This window comes from Pogoniulus pusillus, chromosome 21, assembly GCF_015220805.1.
Source record: "Pogoniulus pusillus isolate bPogPus1 chromosome 21, bPogPus1.pri, whole genome shotgun sequence".
NCBI lineage: Eukaryota > Metazoa > Chordata > Aves > Piciformes > Lybiidae > Pogoniulus > Pogoniulus pusillus.
Genome location: NC_087284.1, coordinates 16,735,479 through 16,760,903, shown reverse-complemented (window position 1 = coordinate 16,760,903; position 25,425 = coordinate 16,735,479). Strand labels below are relative to the sequence as shown.

The 25,425-nt window shown below is 43.8% G+C and overlaps 1 protein-coding gene across 4 annotated transcripts in view; it reads right to left on the bottom strand.

Moving 5' to 3' along the window:
- Nucleotides 1-18,032: 18,032 nt before the first annotated feature.
- The window catches only part of MYLK4 (myosin light chain kinase family member 4), a 58,479-nt gene continuing 51,086 nt past the window's right edge, over nt 18,033-25,425 (bottom strand). For all 4 annotated transcript variants that reach the window (XM_064161091.1, XM_064161089.1, XM_064161092.1 and 1 more), the window contains exons 10-15: nt 23,492-23,562; nt 22,595-22,723; nt 21,775-21,927; nt 21,365-21,437; nt 20,317-20,390; nt 18,033-18,120 (exon numbers count right to left, since the gene is read on the bottom strand). In XM_064161091.1, coding sequence (XP_064017161.1) covers nt 20,343-20,390; nt 21,365-21,437; nt 21,775-21,927; nt 22,595-22,723; nt 23,492-23,562 — 474 coding nt within the window. In that variant the 3' untranslated portion in view covers nt 18,033-18,120; nt 20,317-20,342. The remainder of the gene's footprint in view (nt 18,121-20,316; nt 20,391-21,364; nt 21,438-21,774; nt 21,928-22,594; nt 22,724-23,491; nt 23,563-25,425) is intronic.

Here is a 25,425-nt window from a genome sequence, read left to right as displayed (position 1 = left end):
ATTTCCTCCATTTCATCTTAGGTGAACATTTCTTCAGGACTCTCTTTCTTTAGACCACCCCTATTTGTCTGGAGAAGAGGAGGCTCAGGGGTGACCTTATTGCTGTCTACAACTACCTGAAGGGAGGTTGTGGCCAGGAGGAGGTTGCTCTCTTCTCTCAGGTGGCCAGCACCAGAACAAGAGGACACAGCCTCAGGCTGTGCCAGGAGAGATTTAGGCTCGAGGTGAGGAGAAAGTTCTTCACTGAGAGAGTCATTGGACACTGGAATGGGCTGCCCGGGGAGGTGGTGGAGTCGCCGTCCCTGGAGCTGTTCAAGGCAGGATTGGACGTGGCACTTGGTGCCATGGTCTAGCCTTGAGCTCTGTGGTGAAGGGTTGGACTTGATGATCTGTGAGGTCTCTTCCAACCCTGGTGATACTATGATACTGTCTCTGTCCTTGTTCCAGCTGTCCTAAAATTGAGGCTGTTTAGAGTTTTTTGCACATGAGTGTCTCATCCCTCTTCCCACCAGGGAACCAAATGAATAGGTGAAAGAAACAAAATGAGGGAAAAGGCAAAAGTAGCAGCTGCAGCAGAGTGAGTGTTGGAACATACGTACTGCTTTTAGAACTGTTTTGTCACAAAGTCCTTTGGAGCCTGCAAAGGATGGGACTGCTGGGGATATCACGGCTGTATAACCTCACAACAGCTCTGTCGTGGGAGACCTCCTGCTGGAGAGGCAGCGGCACCATGCAGAGGCACAGGCATGCATCCTGCAGCACAGCTGGCAGTCCCTGGCACTATGAATGCTGTGGTTGGCATGTGCTTCACCTGGAAGTTTTGGGATGATTTCTACAACTACCTGACGAGAGGTTGTAGCCAGGTGGGGGTTGGTCTCTTCTCCCAGGCAACCAGCAACAGAACAAGGGGACACAGCCTCAAGTTGTGCTGGGGAAAGTACAGGCTGGATGTTAGGAGGAAGTTCTTCACAGAGAGAGTGATTGGCATTGGAATGGGCTGCCCAGGAAGGTGGTGGAGTCACTGTCCCTAGAGGTGTTCAAGAAAAGCCTGGCTGAGGCACTTAGTGCCATGGTCTAGTTGACTGGCTAGGGCTGGGTGCTAGGTTGGACTGGATGATCTTGGAGGTCTCTTCCAACCTGGTTGATTCTATGATATCACCAGTTACTTAATTTATGGCAGCCTTGTGACACAGAATTACTCCTATTTTACAGATTAAGAGATTCAGATTCATTAAGACCTATGAATTAGGGACAGGTTGGAAAAAAAGGGCTAGGCTGGCATGGATAAGTACAGGAAGGTACTCAAGGAGCTAGAGAGAAACTGAGTCCTGTGGGAGCCCAGTTAGCATCTATCACAAGCCACCGTTGACAGCCTCTTCAAAACAGCTAAGGACTTAAGAAATGTGATAAACAGATTTATTTTTCCCCACTTTAGAGATCTTCAAAGTCAAAATAAAGCTTTTGTTTATACTTCTGTGTGTGCTTTAGTAAGATGTGTTCACATTTTACATTTTGTAACAACAGGTATGTAACTTCAGAGAAAGGACCACCAACTACCTGCAACAACTTGGTGGCCTGCACACAAAAAAAGAAAGAGTATTTCAGAAACTCTTAGAGGAATGGTACAGATTTTCTGATGTGGCAAAGAGAAACACTGCTTTGGAACAATGTTTTGTCCTCCTGCATGGTGTGCTGCTCACTTGCCTGCAACAGATTTCAGTTCTGAGCATTTACCATGCATCTTTTCAAAGGCTAGTTGATGAATTAACCTTTTACATCTCTTTAGCAGTGTTAATATTCTGCCTCTTGTGGTCCTCTTCCATCTTCCTGTTATGCTATGGTGGGAAAGTCTCCCCTTAGAGTAAACGACCTTTAAATACCCAACCACTACTAAGCTGCTTCTACAGTCACTTTAGCAAGTTGCTTAAAACAACAACAACAATAAAAAACTCAAAACTGTTCTAGGAAATGCTTTTAGGGGGTGTAGATTTCAAGTAAGAAATTAGTTCAGATCACACAAATAAACAAGACTGGAGGAAGGTCAGTATGTTCCAGCAGAGGAGCAGAATTTATTTCCCCAGCCTCAACGTTACAAAAATACTCAGAGTTGCAGAGATTTTTCTGGTTAAATGTTAAAAGTTCTCTTTGAATTTGTGGGTGTTGGTAGAAAATCCAGATTTCTTTTGCCAGTCATCCAGAGGTCTGTCCAACATAGGACATGCAGGGCTGTGGTCAGGTCAAGCACCTGTGTGCAGCTGAACATCCATGGATACACAAAGCTACGGCAAAATGTAAACATGGAGGGATCACGAAGCTTCCTTCAACAGATCTTATGTCACACAACTGAGTGTGTTCAGAAACAAGTGTCTACAGAGAAGTGATTTCTGGCTGTTATGCAGGGCCCTTCATCAGGCATGGAGTGGCTGGGGTGCAGACCTGCCTCTCTCAGTTGTCCTTGCTCAGGCTTGTTTGGCAGCAGCACTGATGTAATATAGAAAGGCTCCTTCACATATCAGCACCTGCAACGGCCAACGTAGCCTGTAGCCAGGTGGGGGTTGGCCTCTTCTGCCAGGAAACAAGCAACAGAACAAGGGGACAGAGTCTCAAGTTGTGCCAGGGGAGGTATAGGCTGGATGTTAGGAGGAAGTTCTTGCCAGAGAGAGTGATTGGCATTGGAATGGGCTGCCCAGGGAGGTGGTGGAGTCACCATCCCTGGAGGTGTTGAAGAAAAGCCTGGCTGAGGCACTCAGTGCCATGGTCTGGTTGAGTGGCTAGGGCTGGGTGCTAGGTTGGAGTGGATGATCTTGGAGGTCTCTTCCAACCTGTTTGATTCTATGTTTCTAACTCAACAAAACCCTCAGCGTTTTCTTTAGCTCAGGCATTTCTTGTCAGGACTTACTGAGAAAAAAAATAACTATTGAAAGAGCAAAAGCAGGAAAGGGCCATTTGGCTTATCTTGTTCACTTCCTGAAATCCAAACAAACTTTCCAAAAAATCCCTGTCACACCCCATCCATTCACCCTGTCTCCCTGCACTGAGGATGGTGAGTCTAGACAAATCTGGGCTTTGGGAAACCTCTGGAACTTCTTTTTTTTTTTTTAAAAAGAGGCTCCAAATATTTTGTTCAAATCTCCCAACACGCTGGAAAATACTAGTTGAGGGGTTGAGGGAGATTTTTTGGGTTTGCTTATTTGTTTTCACTCTTAAACACCACTGGCAAGAGCACAGGAGAGACAGACTGGGAGGTCTGTGCCAGCGAGCAATAACTCACACCAGGCAGTCTCAGTGACTTCCTTGGGACACTGTTTGCCAGCAGTGACTCAGTCAGCGTAACCAGAAGTCCAGACTGAGCCCCAGTGGGATTTGACAGCATCTGTGGTCCTTCCATACCAGGTGCCTCAGGAGAGGACCTGACTTTACACTTCTCACTCCAGCTACAGGAGCACGGTTTTCCATGCTTTACCCACCTGGCCTTCCTCCAGCTGTGAAGTCCAGCTGTGTGGCTACTCTTTCTGGCAGGAGATTTTCAGCTCCTAGAGTGAGAAGCAGCAGGCCCTCCCCAACTCCCTTGCCTGGTCTGCACCACCTGGAAGCCAAGTGAGCAGGCGTGTGCAGGTTCCTCATTTCAAATGAAGTGCCTAAAAGCCTGTGTGCTCCTGGGCTTCGCTCTCCGTGGATCCGTAGTGCAGCTTAAGGAATGGCTGGCAATTTCTACACCAGTGAAAATCCAGTTCTCATTTACAAGTCAGATTAAACAACAACAAAACTAAGGAAGAATGGTGAGATATCCACCACAATACTGGAGAGGGGACTTTACTCACAGCATTGTCACCTCCTTTACCTGATTCAGCTTTCTGAATCATAGAATCAAGCAGGTTGGAAGAGATCTCCAACATCATCCAGTCCAACCTAGCACCCAGCCCTAGCCACTCAACTAGACCATGGCACTAAGTGCCTCATCCAGGTTTTTCTTGAACACCTCCAGGGATGGTGACTCCACCACCTCCCTGGGCAGCCCATTCCAATGCCAATCACTCTCTCTGTGAAGAACTTCCTCCTAACATCCAGCCTAGACCTCCCTCAGCACAACTTCTGCTGTGATTGCCAGCTGATAAATGTAATCCCATTTTCTCAAACCCCATCCTTCACAAATAATCTTTTTTTTTTTCATCCCCTGGTAGAAGAAATGCTCCAGAAATGAGCCAGTCTTGCTGGTTGTCCCAAAACCCACTTTATGCCATAAAATAGAATCCAGAAGGGCAGTCTTTTCAGTCCATGGACAATGCAGTGAGCTAAGTGGTGAAAGTTGGGAGCCTTTCTTGTAAGAACCAGGGAGTGGGCATAGAATCATAGAATCAACCAGGTTGGAAGAGACCTCCAAGATCATCCAGTACAACCTAGCACCCAGCCCTATCCAGTCATCTAGACCATGGCACTAAGTGCCTCATCCAGGCTTTTCTTGAACACCTCCAAGGACAGTGACTCCACCACCTCCCTGGGCAGCCCATTCCAGTGGGAAATCACTCTCTCTGTGAAAAACTTCCTCCTAAGTTCATGTTCCATCCTAGCTGGTTTAAGTGCTTTATCTAATCAAACTATTTGCTTAAATGCAACAAAACAAACAAAGAAACAAACAAAAAGACAGAAAGGATGGTTTCAAAACACACTCATTATTTGTGCCAACTTTCTGTTTGTTTGTGTTAAATAGCCTGAAAATCTTAATGCTGTTGAACATTTTTCACCAGTTCCATGAGGCAATTAACCTTAGAAAAGCTTCTGGGACACGACTAAGGATTTAAGGGAAAGTGCCACCAGGAAGGTGACATGAAGGAAGTTTTGACCATTTTCCAGTTAATAGAAAAAATCAACTATTGTATTGCCATGTTGTGACCTCCTGAAGTAGCCTAACTCCTTTTATGCTGTTTAAAGGAGGCTGGATGGCTTTGGGAAAAAAATAGCTCCCATATTCCCCAGGAATACAGGCTGGGCTTTGAGAAAGTGTGGGAAATGCATATAAATATTGTTCACACACTTCAGCATATCTTGCATTTAGAAGTGGAAGAAGAGAGAGTGAAACCAAGGGGGTGGATAGGTTCTGGTTGATCTGCACTTCTCAGATATTTGAAACCAAGACATCCTGGAGAACTTAGAAGGAATCTCTTTCTCTAAGGAAATGAGGAGCAATTTCCAGTTTGGCCATGCAAAGTTTTGCTAACCACTTTAAAATTTGGATTAAACTGCTAATCAATTAAGCCTAAGGAACAGCTAAAGATCACATCTTGCTGCTAAAATCCATATTTGATTGAAAAATCCTTTGGTTTGAAAGAGGAAAGAATGTCATACCAGTGGTTTATGCTGTTCTTTGTGATTGGCACCTAATTGTGTCTGCAGGATAGCCTCTTCTGTGAGTAGCCTCATGCCAGGGCAGAGCAGCATGGGCAGCAGGGCACAGAGCTCCCTGTTCTCCCCACTGGCAATTCACCTGGCTCACACTCTGACACTTATCATTAGTAACCTACAGGGCCTGACTGGACCATGTCTCATTTCAAGGAGAAGACAACAAACCTAAGGCTCTCAGCCAGTTTCTGGGGATTAATGAGTATAAATACCTGGAAATGCTTAGAACTCAGCTGACTCCTAGGAAGAAAAAAGTCAAATACAATCAAAGCCCTGGCCCACCTATGTGTGGTCCTTATGTTTTAAAATAAGTCTTCTGCTGAGCAGAAAAGATAGAAGATGTTTCCCATACATTCTATTTTATATTCTTGACAAGAACAGAGATAGGATTAGAAAACAGAAATAGGATAGGAGATAGGATTAGAAAACTGTGGTCTCCAAAGAAACAGATACCCAAATATTGCACCACAGGCTTCTGCTTTCCTGGCCAACAAACCCCTTAGATGGATTGGCTTCTGAATGCCCTTCATCTGGTAATAGAGACTCAGTCAGGTAAATCCCACTGAATAACACAGAGACAGAGATGCCTTTTGGTAGTGAAAAAAGGGCCATGTCAGGGAAAAGGGACAAGACCAGCTTTTGAAAGTTGGCAGAGGCAATACGCCCCCTACGAGTGATTACTTTTCACCACTGAGCCAGTCTGGTTGCACAAACATGACCAACTGAAGAAGGTTGGGTTGGCAGAGCCTTAACTCTGGGGCAAAGGGAGACTCTGGTGGTATGTTTTGCTTTTTGCTTTGGTTTCTTTTTTAAGAGGGTGGGTTTTTTTCATTCCTCCTAGTCTGAGCTCCAATGACCCATCCATCCATCTCTAAATGTTGACACTTTAACCCAATACAAATCCCCTTGCCTAGCTCTCTGTCTTTTCCATTTTCAGTTCAGATTTCCCTTGTGGACTTGCAATTCACTCTCAGATCATTAATATCCCTTGCTGGCAAATCCCTCTCCACGTACAGAGCAAGAGCTCTTGCTGCCGACTGATCTTCCTTCACCTCTTACTTCCAATGAGGAATGTAACCTCAGCTGCCTTTCAACATTTCCAGCTCCTTCTTTTCTACCTCTATCATTCCTAGTTGCATAATAGCCACTTTACCTCAGTTATCAAGGCTCTTTATTTCTGCTCACTCATTGCTTATGTTTGCCTGTAACCCCACTTTTCTAGAGGGTTGGCAGACAGGAGACAAGAGACTCAGACAGCTGAGTGCAGGATTTTCTGACTATCCAGGATGTGGCACAAGCCAAGAAAGTTCTCCCTCCTTCTGAAGAATTATGGGGGGGTGGGGAGGTGGTAAGGGAGAAGGAAAAAAAAAAAAGGCAGCAATCAAGTCTCAAGACCAATTTAGGTAGAATGAATGGGTCTTTGTTCTCTAGGGCACGGCTTGCATTTATATTTGCTGTGTTAGCCACGGTCGTGATTTAATTGCACATCTTAATGACTTTTGGTGTTTCCCTTAAAGACTCTGAAACTGGAATCAAGAGAGTCCACACGGCCCTTTGCATTCATTCAGAGCAGAAGGTAAACCTTTGCTTTTGCAACAAAGAGGAAGAAAATTCTCCCCCAAAGGCTCCAAAACCCAGAGGAAAATGAAAGGAAATTGACATTTGTTGTTTTTAAGAAGTCTCAAGATCTTTAAGCCGCTCTCAGTATTTTGGAAGGCATGATGCTTTGATGTTGAAAACTGACAATGCTGCCTTTATATTGAGTGTGCTCTTGTGCTGAGCATGTTGAGATTAACTTGAACTCTGTTCTTTTAGGCCTTGCTTTAAAACATTCTGCTAATCCCTCAGGAGTAGTTTTTCCTCGCTGGCAAATATGATACTAGTGGAGTTCCTCACGCCTGCTCCCATCATCTTCATCTGCGTGCAGTGAGCCCTGTCTCTGACTTGCCTTAGGGCTAGATTGTTTCTAGCTTGCTTCTGTACTACCTGTATATAGCTTTCTTCGTAGAATCAACCAGGTTGGAAGAGACATCCAAGATCAGCCAGTCCAAAATAGCACCCTAGGGCTATCCAGTCAACTAGACCATGGCACCGAGTGCCTCATCCAGGCTTTTCCTGAACACTTCCAGGGATGGTGGCTCCACCACCTCCCTGGGCAGCCCATTCCAATGCCAATCACTCTCTCTGCCAACAACTTCCTCCTAACATCCAGCCTAGACCTCCCCCAGCACAACTTGAGGCTGTGTCCCCTTGTTCTGTTGCTGGTGGCCTGGGAGAAGAGACCAACCCCCACCTGGCTACAACCTCCCTTCAGGTAGTTGTAGACAGCAATGAGGTCCCCCCTGAGCCTCCTCTTCTCCAGGCTGCACACCCCCAGCTCCCTCAGCCTCTTCTCATAGGGTTTGTGCTCCAGGCCTCTCAGCAGCTTTGTTGCCCTTCTCTGCACACGTTCCAGCACCTCGACATCTCTCTTGAATTGAGTGGCCCAGAACTGGGCTTCCCTTGATCACAAACAAGATCCTCCCTGATTTGTGCCCTATTTCCATAACAGCTCTCCTCTGTTGCCCCTACTGGTTTGTCTGGAATTCAAGCTTTGATTGAATGAATGTGTGGCTCCAGCTGCTGGTGGATGGAGTGAGGACGTTTGGAGTGACCTTAGACACTGCTGTGACGTGAGGTCTTCAGCTGGTACATAGGAAGAAGGCAAGGGCACTTAGTGAAAACTGACACTTCTGGAGTTCAATAACCACTACCTGTGCATCAGTATTGTTTAAAAGATGCCAAAGGAACACAGGGCTTGCTCATGGCCTGGGAACTTCTGCATGGCCAGCAGTGAAAGTCAGGTAGTGGGAACTTGCAGGTCATTGCTGAAATTTAGTGACCTAACAACCAGTGAGTCCAACAGTGGTAAAGAGCATGGAGAGAGACAGCTGAGGAATGAAAAGGAAGGACCCCATGCTCCAGTTATACCTGGCACTGTGGTGACAGCCACTTGTATGCTGGTATATTCATGAGAATTACCTTGCAGAACAAACATCTACATGCAAAAGAGATGGGTGAGAATTATTCAAGCATCCTGTGATTCTCTGGTGAGAGACAGGAAAGAGCAACCCCTCTTACCATAAAGACCATAAGGAGCTGAAGAGAGAGCTTTGGCAGTTAGCCTAACAGCATTAAGGTGAGGATACATTTGCTAGTAGGGACTTGTTCAACCCAGCAAATGCAAAGCAAGAGCCAACACACGAGCCATATGGTGTGGAGATTTCTGTTCATAACAGGGGTGTGTAAGTTTCTTCATGCTTTTCTACTCCTGTCAGATGATTTACATGCATATCCTAAATCATATCTAATTTCTGCTCATGCTCTGCAGAGGACCTAAAGTGATGTTATTGCTAGAGGGAGAGTAGTGTAAACCAGCAGTAGGGTAAGAAGCACCTCTAGCTCCACTGTTCATTTTCCCCTATTCGTCTTGGCCAGACACAAACTCTTCAATCCTTCTCTGATATCATACCTCAGGCACTTTCCTGGGTCCTTCTCCTTGGTAAGCTAAGAACAAGCTTGTGGCAGGGAGAGGTTAAAAGCTGTATTTAGTGCAGTTTGTGTATAAAAATAAACAATATTTCGTTACTCAAAGCTACTTTAAAGGTCCCCTGTCTTCACCTGCATGGTGATGCCTAACTGAGGTATGGAAGAGGCACAGCATTACATAACCCAGCTCGGTCTGTAGCTTGGCCGTCCAAAGCAGCTCCTCACCAGAGAGATGGAAGTGATGCCTTTACTGACTAAGGAACAGCAATGCTGACCTCTCGTGGTCACATTCCGGTCACACTCGCTGCTTGCAGCAAGGTCTCTGTCGCGAGTGCCATGTGCACATCAGTGGTACACAGCTGCGAGGCGCCGCTGGGTACCAGTAGGACTGAGTGAGGTTCCCTGGCCCTGGGGAGGAGGCACAAAGGGAACTGGCACCTGACCCACACACTGTCTCTTCAGATGCTCCTCATAAAGAGGGCACCACCTTCCTATTGCTACCAGCTCCTTGCCAGTAGCACTGATTGTCTGACTGTTCATTTTGGACAGAGCTCAGGAAGGTGTCCACGGTCAGGACCCAGTTTGCTGCTATTGCATGGAAGTCAAATTGGCTGCCCACATTTGCATAGCTGCTGCTGAGGGATCTGTGGGGAAGAGAGCAAACAGGGAGCACTGAGCATGGCCAAGTGCTGCCAAAACTGCATGTATAATTGCAATGCAGCAGGAAAAATGAGAAAGCATTGGTGTGAGAGGTTAAAAGCCACCATATGTTGATGTAAAACATGCTACAGAAAAACATATTGGTCATTCCCACATGGCAATGCCACCTAACCAATGAACCTCAGGTTTTAGAATCACAGAATCATTTCAGTTAGAAAAAACATTTAAGATCATCAAGTCTAACCACCAACCTAGCACCACCACAGCCACTAAACCATGTCCCAAAGTGCACGTCTTCAAGTATTTTTAACACCTCCAGGTTAAAAAGCCTCTCTGGGCAGCCTATGCCAATGCCTGACCACTCTTTCAATAGAGAAGTTTTTCCTCATATCCAATATAAACCTGCACTGGTGCATTTCAGGTCATTTCCTCTTGTTCTTTCACTTGACACTAGGGAGAAGATCCCAACATCTGTCTCACTCCAGATAGCTGCAGAGTGAGAAGGCCTCCCCTCAGTCTCCTCTTCTCCAGACTAAACTCCAGTTTCCTCACTTACTCTTCAAAAGACTTGTTCTCCAGACCTTTCACCAGCTTCATTGCCCTCCTCTGCCAAGCCATGAGCCGCCAGTTTCTCCAGGAGGATGCTATGGAGACAGTGTCAAGTGTTTTACTAAAGTCCAGTTAAACAACACCCACAGCTTCTCCCTCACCCATTCAGCAGCTCACCTTATCATAGAAGGAGATCAGGTTAGCCATTCATGACCTACCTTTCACGAGCCCATGCTGACTGGGCTTGATCATCTCTTTCCCTGCACATGCTGCATAAGGTACTCCAGACAACCTGCTCCATGACATTCCCTGGCACCAAGGTCAGACTGACATGTCTGTAGTTCCCAGGATTCACCTTCTGGCCCTTCTTGTGGATGGATGCCACATTTACCAATCTGCAGTCAGCTGGGACCTCCCTGGCTAGCCAGGACTGCTGGAGAGTGGTTTGGTGGTGATGTGTTTAGGTGAACATTTAGTGGACATCACATTTGCATGAGATACCACATTTGCAATTAGCTTCTGAACTTCTCATTAGCTTCTGAGCTTTTCCCTGTCTGCTGATGCCTGTGAGACTAAGTCTAGTAGTTCAAGCCCTCTGAACAGCTCTTTGACAGCACTGTCACCGAGGGAAAAAGAGAGAGGAGGGAGGGGGGGGGAAAGGCAACTAATAACTTCCTACAGTTAGAAATCTTCTTTCAGTCCCTGAAACATGGGCATCTGCAGAGATCAAGAACAGAGCAGCAGTGCAGGAGCAATGCTGCTGGGGGGTGGTCCTGCTGCTGCTCCCAGAAGGTCCTGAAAGATGAGACTCATGGAGCAGACCCTCCAGCATGGCCTCCTTCCGCAGTCAGTCCCAGCAGCAGCAGCAGCAGGGGCAGACCCCAACATACTGTGCTCCCTGCCAAAGCTTTCATTGATTTAGGACCTGGTCCAAAGAGAGGGCAAAGGTGCTCCTCACTTTCTGCAAGCTTTATAGCCAGCCCTCAAAGGCATAGCCTGGAGCTGAGACAGCCTGGCTTCTCACTGCAGCCACCATGAGCCCTTTGCTCCCACACACACCACCAGCCTGCACTCTGGGTACAAGGGGGTGTAGCTCCCAGGTGAATACTACTATATGCAAGAGATGTGAGTCACCCTTGATGAAGTGATTTTTTTTTTCAACTCCCTTTTTTTTTTGGGTGAGGAGGCTTCAAGAGAGGACTTTGGAAATCTCCAGCCCCTTTCCAAAAGCTTTCATTAAAACAGCCCATAAAAAAAGTCTCTGGAAACTTTAGGAGGCCTTTAAGAAGGTGGGGGTGGGGGGGAGAATATTAAAATTAGAATTCAGGTTTATTGAACAAATGGGCAGCATTGAAAAGATTCAGAAAACTAGAATTAATTTGAAAATAATTAAAAATAAGAGAAGCTTAGTGCATGTTTCCAAGTTCTGGGTAATATTAAAGTACCATTAAAGAAAAAAAATGCAAAGGAAATTTACTGTGAGCAGGTGCTTGAAATAATTGGGGGAGAAAAAGGGTTGACTATTAATTAATGAAGAATTATGAATGTCCCTTGTTGAAGTTTCTTTTTTTTCCCCTGTAGTCAACATATTTTTAACCACATGAACCTAGCAAACACATTTTAAAAGCGTGGAGCTGCTTTTACAGACACATACAGGGAGTTATTCTACCCCCATTTGTTTTATTTTGCCAGTGACATGCATTTAGCAGGAGCTGTTGAGAGGACCAGGGTGCTCTGGCAAAGTCTTCCTTATCAGCTCTGAAATACAGATACCAGTATTTGCAGGACAAAGACTCTTATCCAGGGGCAGAGGCACCAGAAAATAAACCACAGTGACGTGCTCCAAGAAAGACAAATGAAGAGCAAATGCATAAGGCCTGGTCAGGCATAGGAACTCTACAGATTTTTGGATACCTACTGAACTCATCAGCGTCACAAGGCAGACAGAGTTGTGCTGGGGAAAGTATAGGCTGGATGTTAGAAAGAAGTTCTTCACAGAGAGAGTGATTGGCATTGGAATGGGCTGCCCAGGGAGGTGGTGGAGGCACCGTCCCTAGAGGTGTTCAAGAAAAGACTGGATGAGGCACTTAGTGCTATGGTTTAGTTGACTGGATAGGGCTGGGTGCTAGGTTGGACTGGATGACGTTGGAGATCTCTTCCAACCTGGTTGATTCTATGAAATGCTGTTGCCCAAGTTCAGGCTCAAGATGTGGCTATGGATGTGATTGTAGTCCTGTGATGTTCCCAGCAGCACTGATCACATTGGTGGCATTTTTCAGGAGCAAGAGGAAACAAAGCCTTTCTGTGAAGGCTGTGCAGCCCACCAATTTGGAAGGGAAGTCTGTCATCTATGTGCACAGGAAGGACACCAAGAAAAAGGCTTTGCCTGAGCTAAGCAACACTGTCAAAACGATTTGAGGTCATGGAGCTGTCTTAAGCAGATGTAGAGCTTCATAAGGAGGATGTCTTCTTGTAGGCACAGGTCTTAGATGGGTGAAGCTTAGCTCATTGAATACAGGCTACCAATCCATGAGAGCCTTGCAAGGTATGAAGGCAAAGCTGCTGCTCAACCTTAGTGAATGCTAGCTGCTGCAACCACAGCTGTGGATAAGCCACACAGAATAAATGACACTTGCTGAATACAGATGGCAAGAGCACCTCAGGTCCTAGTTACCTGCAGAGAAAGTTGAGTTTCTGACAAGTACAAGCTGCAATCCTGAGTGAAACTTCAGTGTCTTCAACTTGGGTATCAAGGAGCAGTCAGGACAGCTGGCTGAAATCAGCTGATGGTCATTCAATGCCATGCTGACATCATGCCTGAAGTATAAGGAAAGGGATGGCTGGAGCAAAGGACTGTGGGGCTTATAGTCTGAACTGTATCATGAGATATTTCCTGTTTCCAGGGGTTTCTTTGGTTTCCAGGCTTGGGGTGTTGGTCTCTTCCACTTTATTGGCTTGCTGGCTTGCTTCTGCTTTTTCACTCTGCTTCCTGCAAAATACACTGTATATGGTATTTTATATCGTATTATTGAACTCTCCTTATCTCAATTCACAGGGCTCTGAGGGGTTTTTCCCTCCCCTTTTCTCTATGTGAGCAACTGTGTTGGAACTCAGCCAACACAGCTGAGTCAAAACCGCAACAATTACAGGATTCACAGGTTGTTAGGGGTTGGAAGGGACCTCTGGAGATCTTTGAGTCCAACCACACTGCCAGAGCAGGACCACAGAATCTAGTGCAGGTCGCACAAGAACACATCCAGAGAGGACTTTAAAATCTCCAGAGGAGACTCCACAACCTCTCTGGGCAGCCTGTCACAGTGCTCTGTGACCCTATTAGTTCCAATGATTGTTCTTCTTTTATCCTTACATACCTAGAGACGGCAGTTGGCAAAAAGGCCACGTTTCTCTCTTTCACTTACTAGTATCACTTCAGGCTCATTAAATACAGCAAACAAAACCCCTGGAATAAACAAAATCAGCATTTATTCCTCAGTCATCTTTTCACAAGACTGCTTCACACAGAAGAAAACATACCAGAGATAATCTACAAATCCAGATAAGCAAGTTGAGGTGATACAGTACAGAAAATCCACATGCTTCATAATCTAGTTCTCACAGGCCTGGCATCTAAATGTAAGAGAAGTTGCTGGAGGGTACACAGACATTAGTTCTGCTGCACCAAACTCTGACTACTCACTCTACAGACATAGCAAAACAACATATTTACAAAATGTTCTCTCTACCAAACTTCAGCTAAGATGTGAAATAGGTAGTTAGTTGTTCAGCTACCAAGCCTTCATGGAAGGTGAAACATTCTAATGTCCCTAAACTGATTCATGCAGTGTTTAGTTTTACTCACACAGCACACAAAGACAACCATCAGCAATGACAAAAGTAGTATGTGAAGATGCAGCATCCTCCTGGAAGGAGCCTGGAGCATTGGTGCTCGTTCATTCCTTGCTGCTGTGGGTTTGACACTAAAGCAAAACCTTGATCATTATCACACGTTAAAAGTCCACAAGCTAAGACTTGCTTTGCTCACTGGTGGGGCCAGGAAAGAGAATGAGATGTTTTCAGGTCCCCATCAGCAAGAAAAGCTAACAAACATGTACTGTCACAACTCCTGTTGGTGAGGGCCATTCTGCTGAAAGAGGCTCTCAGTGCTTTGTAATGCCAACATTAAAGTGAAGGTGCTAAAACAGCTTGACTCACTGCAACAATTCAACTGCTGCAAGAAAACTGTCTCTTGATTGAGATTCCTCAAATGTTAACATTTTCTTTTTTACTGGTCACGACTGGTGCAAAATAGTTTTGGGTCTTTTTGCAGGGAGTGGGGAGGGTTAAACTGGAGGTTTGTGCTACTCGTAAGGTAGACTGAGAAATTCCTTCATTTAATTCTGTGGAGCTGTGCTGTTATTCCTGGCTGGAATCAAGTTAAAGGATAATTTAGCTTTAATTTTATTCAGCTTCTGACAATAGAAGGAATATGAAAAAGAAACAAAGAAGAAGCTTCTGTTTCAGTCTCCAGAGTGGATTATATGAGACTGACAACTAATGGAGTAGGTCCAGAGAAAGGCTGTAAAGATGACCAGAGCAGCTCTCCTGTGAAGACAGGCTGAAAAAATGGGAGCTGTTCAGCCTGGAGAACAGAAGGCTCTAGGGAGACCTTACAACTACATTTCAGATTCTAATGGGGACCTACAGGAAGACTTTGGAAGGACTATTTAGAAGGGCTTGTAGTGGTTGGAGAAGGAGCAATGGTTTTAAACTGGAGCAAGGCAGATTCAGGTTGGACATAATAAGAAAGTTCTTTACAATGAGAGTGGTATCATACTGGAACAGGTTGCCCAGGTGTGTGGTTGAGGCTCCATCCCTGAAGACATTCAATATCAGACTTGATGTGGCCCTGGACAGCCTGATCTAGTTGAATCTGACTTTTAAGAATCTAGTCCACTTACTACCTAGAAGAAAATAATGATGTCCCAAACCAACGATTTAACATAGTAGTCTCAGCCTGTTAGTCATTCCAGAACCTGTTTAAGGAGAATGGAACCAAACCCAGACGCACAAAAAACACACACACAAAACAGCATGCTGCTGGAAGTACAGTGAGGCTGAATCAGAAAGCTGCTGAGAAGCTAAGTTAGTGTTTAACAAAGAATAAAACAGGCAGAAAAGACAGAACCAAACTTCTCTGGAAATATTTTTCTCAGGCACATTGATAATTACACAGCAGTATATTTTTTTACCCTTGATAATGACTCTGGTAATGATTCAGTGCTGCAGAGCCAGAGTCTATGGGGCAATAACAAGAACTATGCTTTGGGATTTTTCCTTCCTCTCATAGGCACCTATAGGTTCACTCCTGCTCTTAAGTCTGGGCACCAAACAATACCTCCTTTCACTGTAGAGACTCACACAGTCTATCCTTTACCAGCTGTCCTCACCACAACTTCAATCCCCACCAGAGGGGCTGTTTTAAGGATGAAACACTGGAGCAGTTTACAGATAAAACTCAGAAGTGTGACCATCATTATCTGTGTGGGTAAGAACAAAAGTTAAATTCCTTGAGTGTATTAGCATGTTGTCCTGTTGCACAAGCAAGGGGCTACTGTGGTGACTTCTCCTCAAGTCATGCCTTCTGAAAGGTCCTGGCCTCCCAAAGAGTGTGGAATACATGGAGCTCTTCCACTCTCCCTGGTAATCCAAGAGTGTATATTTCTGATGGAGTGCTGTACAGGTGAGCTCTGGGTGTGTGCAACAGAAGCCATGCACTCCCATGGCTCCTGTAGACTCTGCAGCTGCCTCAGTACAGCACACCAACACAGAGCTGATCTATATGTCTCTAAGCTCTTAATTACTGCTCAGATGTATATATCCACAAATGATAAATCCTCTTAATTCAACTGAAAAACAAAGCAGATAAGACTGTAGTCACACTGTTATTTTAGTTAATAGGATTCAAACCAACATGCAATTTAGTCATACCCATGTAAAACCTACCACAGGAGAAACAAAACCCACAACCCAACCCTACAATACTGGCACTAAAGATCATAATGAGATCTTGTCATTCCATAGTGGTCTGCTGATTTCAGCCTGAACATTTGAGTTGTTTACTGTACAAAAAGATGCACTCTTTTGAAGGCAGTCAGAAGGGGAGTGGGAACTCCAGCCTTAACAGAAAGGTAGCTTTTATGTTTATTTTGCACAGGCAACCATAAACAGTGGCCAAAAATATGGAGTTCAGTTTCTATTTAAAAGCCACATGCTCATTTTCTTGCTTTGAGACTGCTTAGTCTTTTTCCAAGAAACCTGCATTTCTGCTAGTCCAAGTTTACTTTGGTTAAGACTACAGATGAGAATTTGAAAGTAGCAGTGCTCTACATGCTGTCACAGTTACACACGTAGTGAGTCATCAAGGGAGAGTAGTAATGGGTCTTGTGTGTTTACAACAAGTGGTACAACAATTTCTTAGATTTCACAGGTTTGAGAAGCCCTGTTCATTCACAGGAGAGGTCTTAAGAGTTCTGCTAAAATGGCTTTAAAATCTTGGCTGTAGAGAATGTCATGGCCATAATGTCCCATTAATGGGACACTTTTATTTCAATACAAATACTGTCCAGAAAGGACAAAGGTATGAGAAACATTTCATAGGGTGGTGATGGCTAACGATGTTTTATGTTGATCCCCTTAAAAAAAAAAAGACATAATTTAAATATAAATACACATGAAATGTAAAGATAAATATATATATAGGCATGTTAATATGTAGTTTGAGCAGAAACTGGATTAAATCAAAGAAAATCTGAAGGTATCACAATATGTCAGCATCACTGAATCAAATACTCACTATACTTCATATTTGCATTGCCCTGAAACCAAGCAGTCAGAAATCTATATACTACAGCAGGAATAACTCTCACATTTTAAACTCACAGCCTAGGCAACTAAGACTCAGGTTCACTTAATGATAAGCTACACTCAACCAACCTCAGGTAAAGCATTTAGATATTCTGACTCCCAGCTTTTTATCTAGTTCAGAATAAGAAAGGCTTGGGAGCAAGATAAGGAAAGAAAACTTTAGAAGAACAGAGGATTTTCCTTCGGGCCTGTAGCCAGAGGTTATAATGAGCAGGGAACTGACTCTCCCTTTGCCAATGGTCTTAATCAGTCCTATTAGCATTAAACCAATTAGCTGGTATAAAATCACCTTCTGTTGAAATAACACAGAGTTTTCCTTGCACATGGGAGAAGGAAGCCTGCAGGAGTGCAAGTGAATACTGCCTTGTTCTCTCCCCTGTTTAATTAATCCAGGTGTATTTCAAGGTGAACAGTAATTCATCAGGCTAAAAAATCCTACAATGTATCATATCACAGTTGCAGCAAATTCGCCTATGTGCAAGGAAAGCCTCATTTCTCACTTCACTGGTGTTCCATTAATGTGGCTTTAACTTGGGTTGAGCTAATCCTTAGCTCATTTGAGTGTGACAAGAAAAACAAACTCCAAGTCTTCCACATAAGGCAGCTTTAAATTGAATGGATTTTTTTTTTGTTGTTGTTACATTATTTGACTCCAGTGTCAAATCAACCTTGGCTACAGATATTACACAACGACAGACTACCTTCTGGGCTGAGATGAGAAACAGTTTAACCTGATCATTTGAACTTTAAGGAGCCTTTGATAAGTAAATGAGAATGTAAGACAAATAGAGAAAAGTTCATTATGAATCCAAGCTAATGTAGCACTCCCAGACATGGAGAACATGATGTTCCAGAAGAAACACCTTCCTGCAAACTGGAGAAATACCTTCCTTCTTTCAACAGCTGAATAGAGAAGAAGCAGCTCAGCAATGCTGGGACTTGTCCTGCAGCTAGAGAGCTGTTGGTCCATTCAGTAGGAGTCTCGGTCACGGCAGGAGGGTAAAGCACCAGGACTGCTCTATTTTCAAATCTCTCAGCAGCAGTAACCACACAGCAGCTTTTCTGCAAAATAAACAAAGCAAGAATCCAGTTAATTCAGCAGTATTATTCTCCTTTTTTCTTCATTTGGTCAGGCATTCTAGGACAACCACATGGTGGTTTCTTGGTGCATAAGGAAAAGCTAGCAGAGCTGAAGCTTCTTGCTTACAAAGGGTTCTTGCAATGACCTTACTTGTGACGTGGTTTATACAACATTTAAAAGACAAGGCCTCTTTGTTAAGTGCAGAAATGGTCCTGAAAGTCTCTCTTGAAATGCAGCTACCCTGCTTTTTTGCCTCTCTTCTCATACAGGTCACAGCACGAAAAGGCATGCTACAAACCTAGCCATTTATTTGTGTTACCACTGCAAGCATTTATAATTCCAGGTCTAAATCAACTGGCACTTGAGCATATTATTTTGGGTTAAATGTGGTAACCATACCACTTGCCTGATAAAAATAGCTAAAGAGATTCTTTAAAAACAAAGCACTGCTATGACTTTAGATCCACTCATTAAGTAAACTCAAATAAACTGCAAAAAGAAAAACACACAGAGAGGAAATAACACAGCAAAAGCCAAAACCAGACTTTCCTGCAAGTTAGATCATGGGTAGGTTACTATGCTACAAAGCTATAAAAAGTTTATTTAAAAATCATTTTGACTGCTGTTGGGCAGTCAATTTATCTCAAAGTTGAGCTTGGTTGTAACAGAGAACTGTGCTCATACAGTGTTTCATGCATCAGAGGGGGAGAATTTGCACCATTTGGTTGCTGTGGCTTGAAATGGGAAAGAGATAAAACAGAGTCTATGAAAACCTGCCTAGAAAACTACTACATGGAAGTGCCCAGGTGAGTGGACCAAAGCTTCATGAACCTCTCCCAGCACCAGTGAATTCCTATTGAGGAATTCCTATTTGATTCCCATTAGAGAAGTTGATGCTCAGACATATTAGGAATTTATGTAGCTTCAGAGAGCAAGCAGATAGAATAATGACCTCCAGCATAGCATGGAAAAGGAGTTCCAAGTCCCCCAGATAACTTCTTTAATGACCATTAAATTCTATGTTACTACACTACACAGTACAAAACCTGTTTTAATGTTACTTAGTCAAAACAGAACAAGAATTTCAACCTCTCACAATACTCTCTTTTTAATGTGTTTCTCAACATAACCTGTTGCAAACAGAACCCAGTACATCACTTGCTCTACCAAGCAGATGATGGATGATGGCAGCATTAAAAACTTGCTTGTGGTGAAAAGTGCACTACTTTTATTTTGGCATCTTCATTGTTACTCATGATGCATGACTACAGGGAAGTGGTTTTTACAGCGTGTGTGTTCTCAGTCTCATTCACATCATGACCTTCCACTGAGTTTTGCCCAGAGATGCCCCAGAACATTTGACTGGTTCCCATGGTCCCTCAACAGAGGCACCAACTTCTGTAGTAGTTGGTAAAAGTGTCTGTGGGAATTGGTGTACTGGTTTATGGAGATATTGTACCACTTGAGGTAGCTTGAGTGAGTATGTTTTGGTCAAAGACCAGAGACAGGACATAAGAGCAGACTTGACTCTCCCTAATCCCCAAGGGAAGCAACCAAGACAGCCTGAGAACCACTAATGAAGTGTTTGTTAATGAAAGAGCCAAAACTGGGAACCAGAAACAAAAGGGCAGAGAGAGATGCTCTGTCAACATTGCTGGGGTTGCTACAGGATCAATGGGCAGAGAAGCACCATGTCTGAACTGGGTCCTTGAAAGTGTGGAGCAGCTTCTTTTAATTTCACTGAAGTCAGTGGAGCTGCCCTGAGGGTCTGGTCCATGCCTTTGCTAAGAAGTAATTACTATTCATATTTCTACCCTTTCTTAAACCATACTCCTAACCACAGCATGAAAAGCTGAAAGCTTTCAACACAGAAAAATTATTGGGTGAAACCTTGCCCCGTGAGAGCCAGTGGGAGCATAAACATTCCCTCTAAAATGGCAAGGGTTTGCAGCACATATGGCTCCATACAGATGAGGTTTTTGCACGTTGCTATGGCTTGGTACAAGTGATAGGGCCAGTGTGCATTTCAAATGCTTTCCAGACAACAGCAGGGGTGGTGGTGAATACAGACTGAACTGTGCACTTTGGACTATGTGAGGTTTCCAACTGCCCGATGATCCCTTCCACAAGGGCTACAGCACTTATATTTGAAGAAATGCTTGAGACCTGAAACAAACCTTCTGTCTGGCAGCTCTTTCAGAGGTTACTGAGCAGGGGGTGCTTGGGACACTAAGTCACTTTTAGCCTTCTTCTGTGGGAAAATAAAAACACAGAAAAGGAAGATGTCATTATTGGAGCATTAGTTGAAGATCAATCACATCTTACCTCTAGTTAAGGGAATGGCAGAACACTGCACATCAGCATATCTAGTGAAGCTAATTTGCAAAGCAATATAGCAGTTGCTTTATTTAACATAGATGTGCTTTGCCTGTAAAGGAGGGACTGAATACTGCACTTCAAATGCTGTAAAAATCCTGACACCTGCTTAAAATTTTCCCCTCATGAACCCCTTCAAATGCTGTAAAAATCCTGAAACCTGCTTAGAATTATCCCCTCACGAACCACTGAACCACAGAGTAGACTCACTTAGAACTAGTCAACAGTGAACCAAACTCACTGACTATTAAACAAATAAACAACATTATTTAAAACCTTGTTGGTCCTCCAGCTCAGCCCAGATGAATTGTTTGTGAACAAACAACTGCTTCTTTCGTGTTGGCCACTAAGCTGCCTACCTTCAAAGGGCAAGAAGGTGCACAAAGGTACACATTGGATTCCAAGCTTTGCTGGGAAAGGTAGCTCTTGGGAAGAGGCAGGATGAAATCTAACAGCACTCACGGGGGACTTGGGGAGAGCCTGAAAAGCTTTTCAAAGAAGGAAGCAGAATCATCCCCAGATGGGAAGCTCTTTTCATATGGTAATTCAATGCTCCTTTTTGTAAACACTCATATTTTGCTAAGAAAGAGATCCACTCAGCAACACACAGCAAATGCATGATCTTATATTTCTTCCCAGATGTGCAGGAACTGATGAGCAAGTGTGAGCATGCAAGCTATAGCAGCTAAAAAAAAGGCAAGGAGACACACGTGGCTCAGAGTGGCAAGAAATGCAGCAGCAAAGAAGACTCAGACACAGGTAAGAAAAATGTCAAAGCAAATAGTGATGTGGCAACACAGGAAGGCAAGAGCAGATCTACAATGCACAAGCATATTTAAATGTAGGGACCTGGAGTCTGCAGTGGAGCTTGTGGTCTGACAACCATGGGTGTTTTAAGGCAGCAGTTGCACTTAATCTCCAACTAAAGGAAAACCAGAATGCTATTAAGTGTTTGTCCCAGAATCTTACAATTCAACAATTATCTCCTACAGGTCATACGTTCTGCCATCATGAAATGCTGTTATTTCAGGACACTACACCAGATGGCAGCTAAAACATGAAGTAAGTTTTGCTTCACAGCAAAAAGTTATTCAGGTAACTTCAGAGCTATGGACACAATGAACAACATCAACAAAGTGCCTTATAATATTCTACATAGACATAAAAAACTTAAGTCACAAGAATTCTGCAATGGAGCAACACAAGTGACACAACTATAACACGATGACATGGAACACATATTGCAAAGGATTATATACCATTTTTCCTTGGTGAGAAGCTTTGAGATGAAATCTTTGGCCTGATCAGAAATACCTTGAAATTCCTCCACTTCAAAATCCCAGCAACAGGACAGGACATTGTTGAGGGTCTCATTGTCATTATCACCCAAAAAAGGAGACAATCCACTGAGGCTAAAGCACATAAAAATATATTCAGTCCCGTCTCTTCCTCTTTCTGTACATAACCTCCAATGTGCCACCTGTTATAATACTCCTGGACTATAGAATCATAGAATCAACCAGGTTGGAAGAGACCTCCAAGATCATCCAGTCCAACCTAGCACCCAGCCCTATCCAGTCAACCAGACCATGGCACCAAGTGCCTCATCCAGGCTTTTCTTGAACACCTCCAGGGACGGTGCCTCCACCACCTCCCTGGGCAGCCCATTCCAATGGGAAATCACTCTGTCTTGTAATATGTTGTTGCCTAGGAAAGTCTTCAGACCCTTTCCATTTGCTCTTCTCTTTACACAACTAATTAACCACCCTCCTTCCCTAACATGCCAAGCATTACCATCTTTCACAATAGTCCAGGCTTTCCAGCCCACTCTTGCACATACCTACTGGGAAACTTATCAAGCAGCCTATGTTAATCTGGAAGGACGAGGCTCAAAGGCTCGTGAGAGATGTGCAATGAAACAAAGAAGGTAAGTTCATGGAGCTTGGAAGAGAGGAAAGATTACTGAATACAGAATTTTGGGTACAGGTTTTGTGGACCTTCCAGTATAGTGACAAATGTGGCTGGCTGACACGGTTCAACTTAGAACACCTTACAAAGCAGGTACTGAATGCTACTTACAGCATATAAGCGATGACTCCTACACTCCACATATCTGTAGGAAAGGAAACACACTCATAGTTCACAACTTCAGGAGCAAGAAATTCCGGAGTTCCAAAGTTAACTCGAAGTTTTTCCCTGGGTTTATACCTAGGAAATGCAAACATTAACAGTGGACATCAATTACAGCTGTCATTAAAGTTCCGTTGTAGGCTGTCCAGCACTTAGAGGGATTTCAGAAGCATACAGGAAATTCAGTAGGAAAAGAAGGGCAGACAGAGGCATAAAAGTAAAAGTAAGTATCTCCATATATAGAACGAAAAATGTTTGCAAGCTTTATATCATGCTTTAGTGCAAACCCCAACTGCTACGCAAAGGAAAGTACTCCAATTTCAAGGACTCCTCAGAGCAGTTGTTATCATCCTTTTGGGACTTCTCCATATCACAGGCATGGAGTTTTTAACCAGTAAATCCTTCAGTGAGGTTATGGTACCCAATTAAACTAGAAAGTGATATAGTATGGGGCATATTATAACAACCCTTGATGGTCTCTTATACTCTCTCATATCATCAGAGACAAGAGACCAGACAAGACACATCATTGGTTTTGTCCATGTCAGCTGCCTAAGATCCTTATATGCTTAGTCAGAACGAGTCCTCTTTCAACCTTCTACCTGAAAACAAGCTTCAGAACAGATCTTATTTAATTCAGCTCCAAGCATTCCTTACTAAAAGATTTCTCTGGTTAAAAGGATTTGCTGTAAGAAGAGTTGGTGATGATTATGCATCACATATGTCACAGTAGAGGTGCAGTGCCTTTTTGGGTGATGATTATGCATCACCTATGTCATTGTAGAGGTGCAGTGCTTCATTTTTTTCATTGTTTCATTTCTGATTAGCAAGAGCATATGCACATACCTTCTTGCCAATCCAAAGTCAATAATTTTGATTTGATTTGCCGCTCGGTTCACACACAGGATATTCTCAGGCTGCCAAGAGAAACCAAAAAACACTTCTAATGTGAAACAAGCTCAAAAACTGGCCTTCTAGGAAAATGTAGGTAAAGAAACACTAAACCCACACCAAACATCTCATAAGCACCTTTTGCTTTCCTCCTTGTGCAGATTTCTCCATATGAGTGCTCCACCCCAGATAACACAGGGCAGTTGGGGTCCTGCATTCTGTGTCTCGCAACTGCTTTTACTTCTTCTTGGCTAATCAATTTGACATAGAATCATAGAATCAACCAGGTTGGAAGAGACCTCCAAGATCAGCCAGTCCAACCTAGCACCCAGCCCTAGCCACTCAACTAGACCATGGCACTAAGTGCCTCAGCCAGGCTTTTCTTCAACACCTCCAGGGATGGTGGCTCCACCACCTCCCTGGGCAGCCCATTCCAATGCCAATCACTCTCTCTGCCAACAATTTCCTCCCAATATCCAGCCTATACTTCCCCCAGCACAACTTGAGACTGTGTCCCCTTGTTCTGTTGCTGGTAGTCTGGGAAAAGAGACCAACCCCCACCTGGCTACATCCTCCCTTCAGGTAGTTGTAGACAGCAATGAGGTCACCCCTGAGCCTCCTCTTCTCCAGGCTAAACACCCCCAGCTCCCTCAGCCTCTCCTCATAGGGTTTGTGTTCCAGGCCCCTCACCAGCTTTGTTGCCCTTCTCTGGACACCTTCCAGCACCTCAACATCTCTCATAAGGCAGCAGTTCTGACAAAGAACTCATTAGGGGGAGAGGGACAGAGAATGTAGACTCCCAAAGACAGGTTTTAGGATGCTGACATTGAATTTACAGACCTCAATAAGCTGACACAGATTTTTTTTTTTTTAACACTAAAGAAATAAAACAAAGAGTAATTTGTTGGGCTTTGAAGTTTATCTTACAGCTGCAAGCTTCTGACTTCATGAATGCTCTGGCAGTAACTGTCTGATTAACACTGACACATTAAGCTGGTTACATCAACTTCATGCTTGTCTCAGATATTTTAGCAAAAGGTAAGATTCACAGGTTAAATCCCCCTGGATTTTCACAGGGCCAAATGCTGTTCTTCACTGCCCTGGCAGGAATCCTAGAATTACTCTAAATTCATACAGAAGGGCCTGAGAACAGACTTTGGCCAATTGTCTTTGAAATGTAAATACCTCAAATACAGGCTCCTATCCACTGCCAGCAATTTTATAGCTACTCCATCTTGTTGCACATCGAGTTCTCTTTGAAACAAAACAGCCTTCAACACTTAAAGCCTTAGTTAACCTTTGTCACCATTACTAATTCATTTTACATGCAGGACTTTTAAAACCACCATATGTCCATAGTTTCTGAGGTCCTAGATGATTACAGTCAGGATGATTTTCTTTCAATTTCAGGCTTTCTTCCCAAAACTCATTTGTAACTGACAGCAATCTATGAACAAGTGAAAAAGATGGGAGAAGCCATGGCTGGCAAGTACATGAAAAGAAGCTCCTGGGAAGAATTTCTTGGATTGTATATTTATCTTTTTGTCAGCAGTTTGACCTCATGTTTAAAATGTGCCATCTCCAAGAACATAATTAATGCATCCCAAAGAACTGTGCTGACTGCTGCTTGACAGGTTTCTAGGTAACTGGATGTTTATAAAGAAAGAGCAAAGTGAGCTTGGTCATTGATGAGCAACTGAAACAGGTCCCAACAAGCATCTGCTCATTTGCTGAACCACTGCAATAATATATATGTTAACAACATTAAAGATGTACTATATTAACTCAGTTATTGCAAGCCAAAACCAGCAGCTGTAATAAAAAAATCTCACCAAAGAGAAAACCATCTTATGCACTTTTGGTTTATTTTTGCTTTGCTGCAAAGTTCA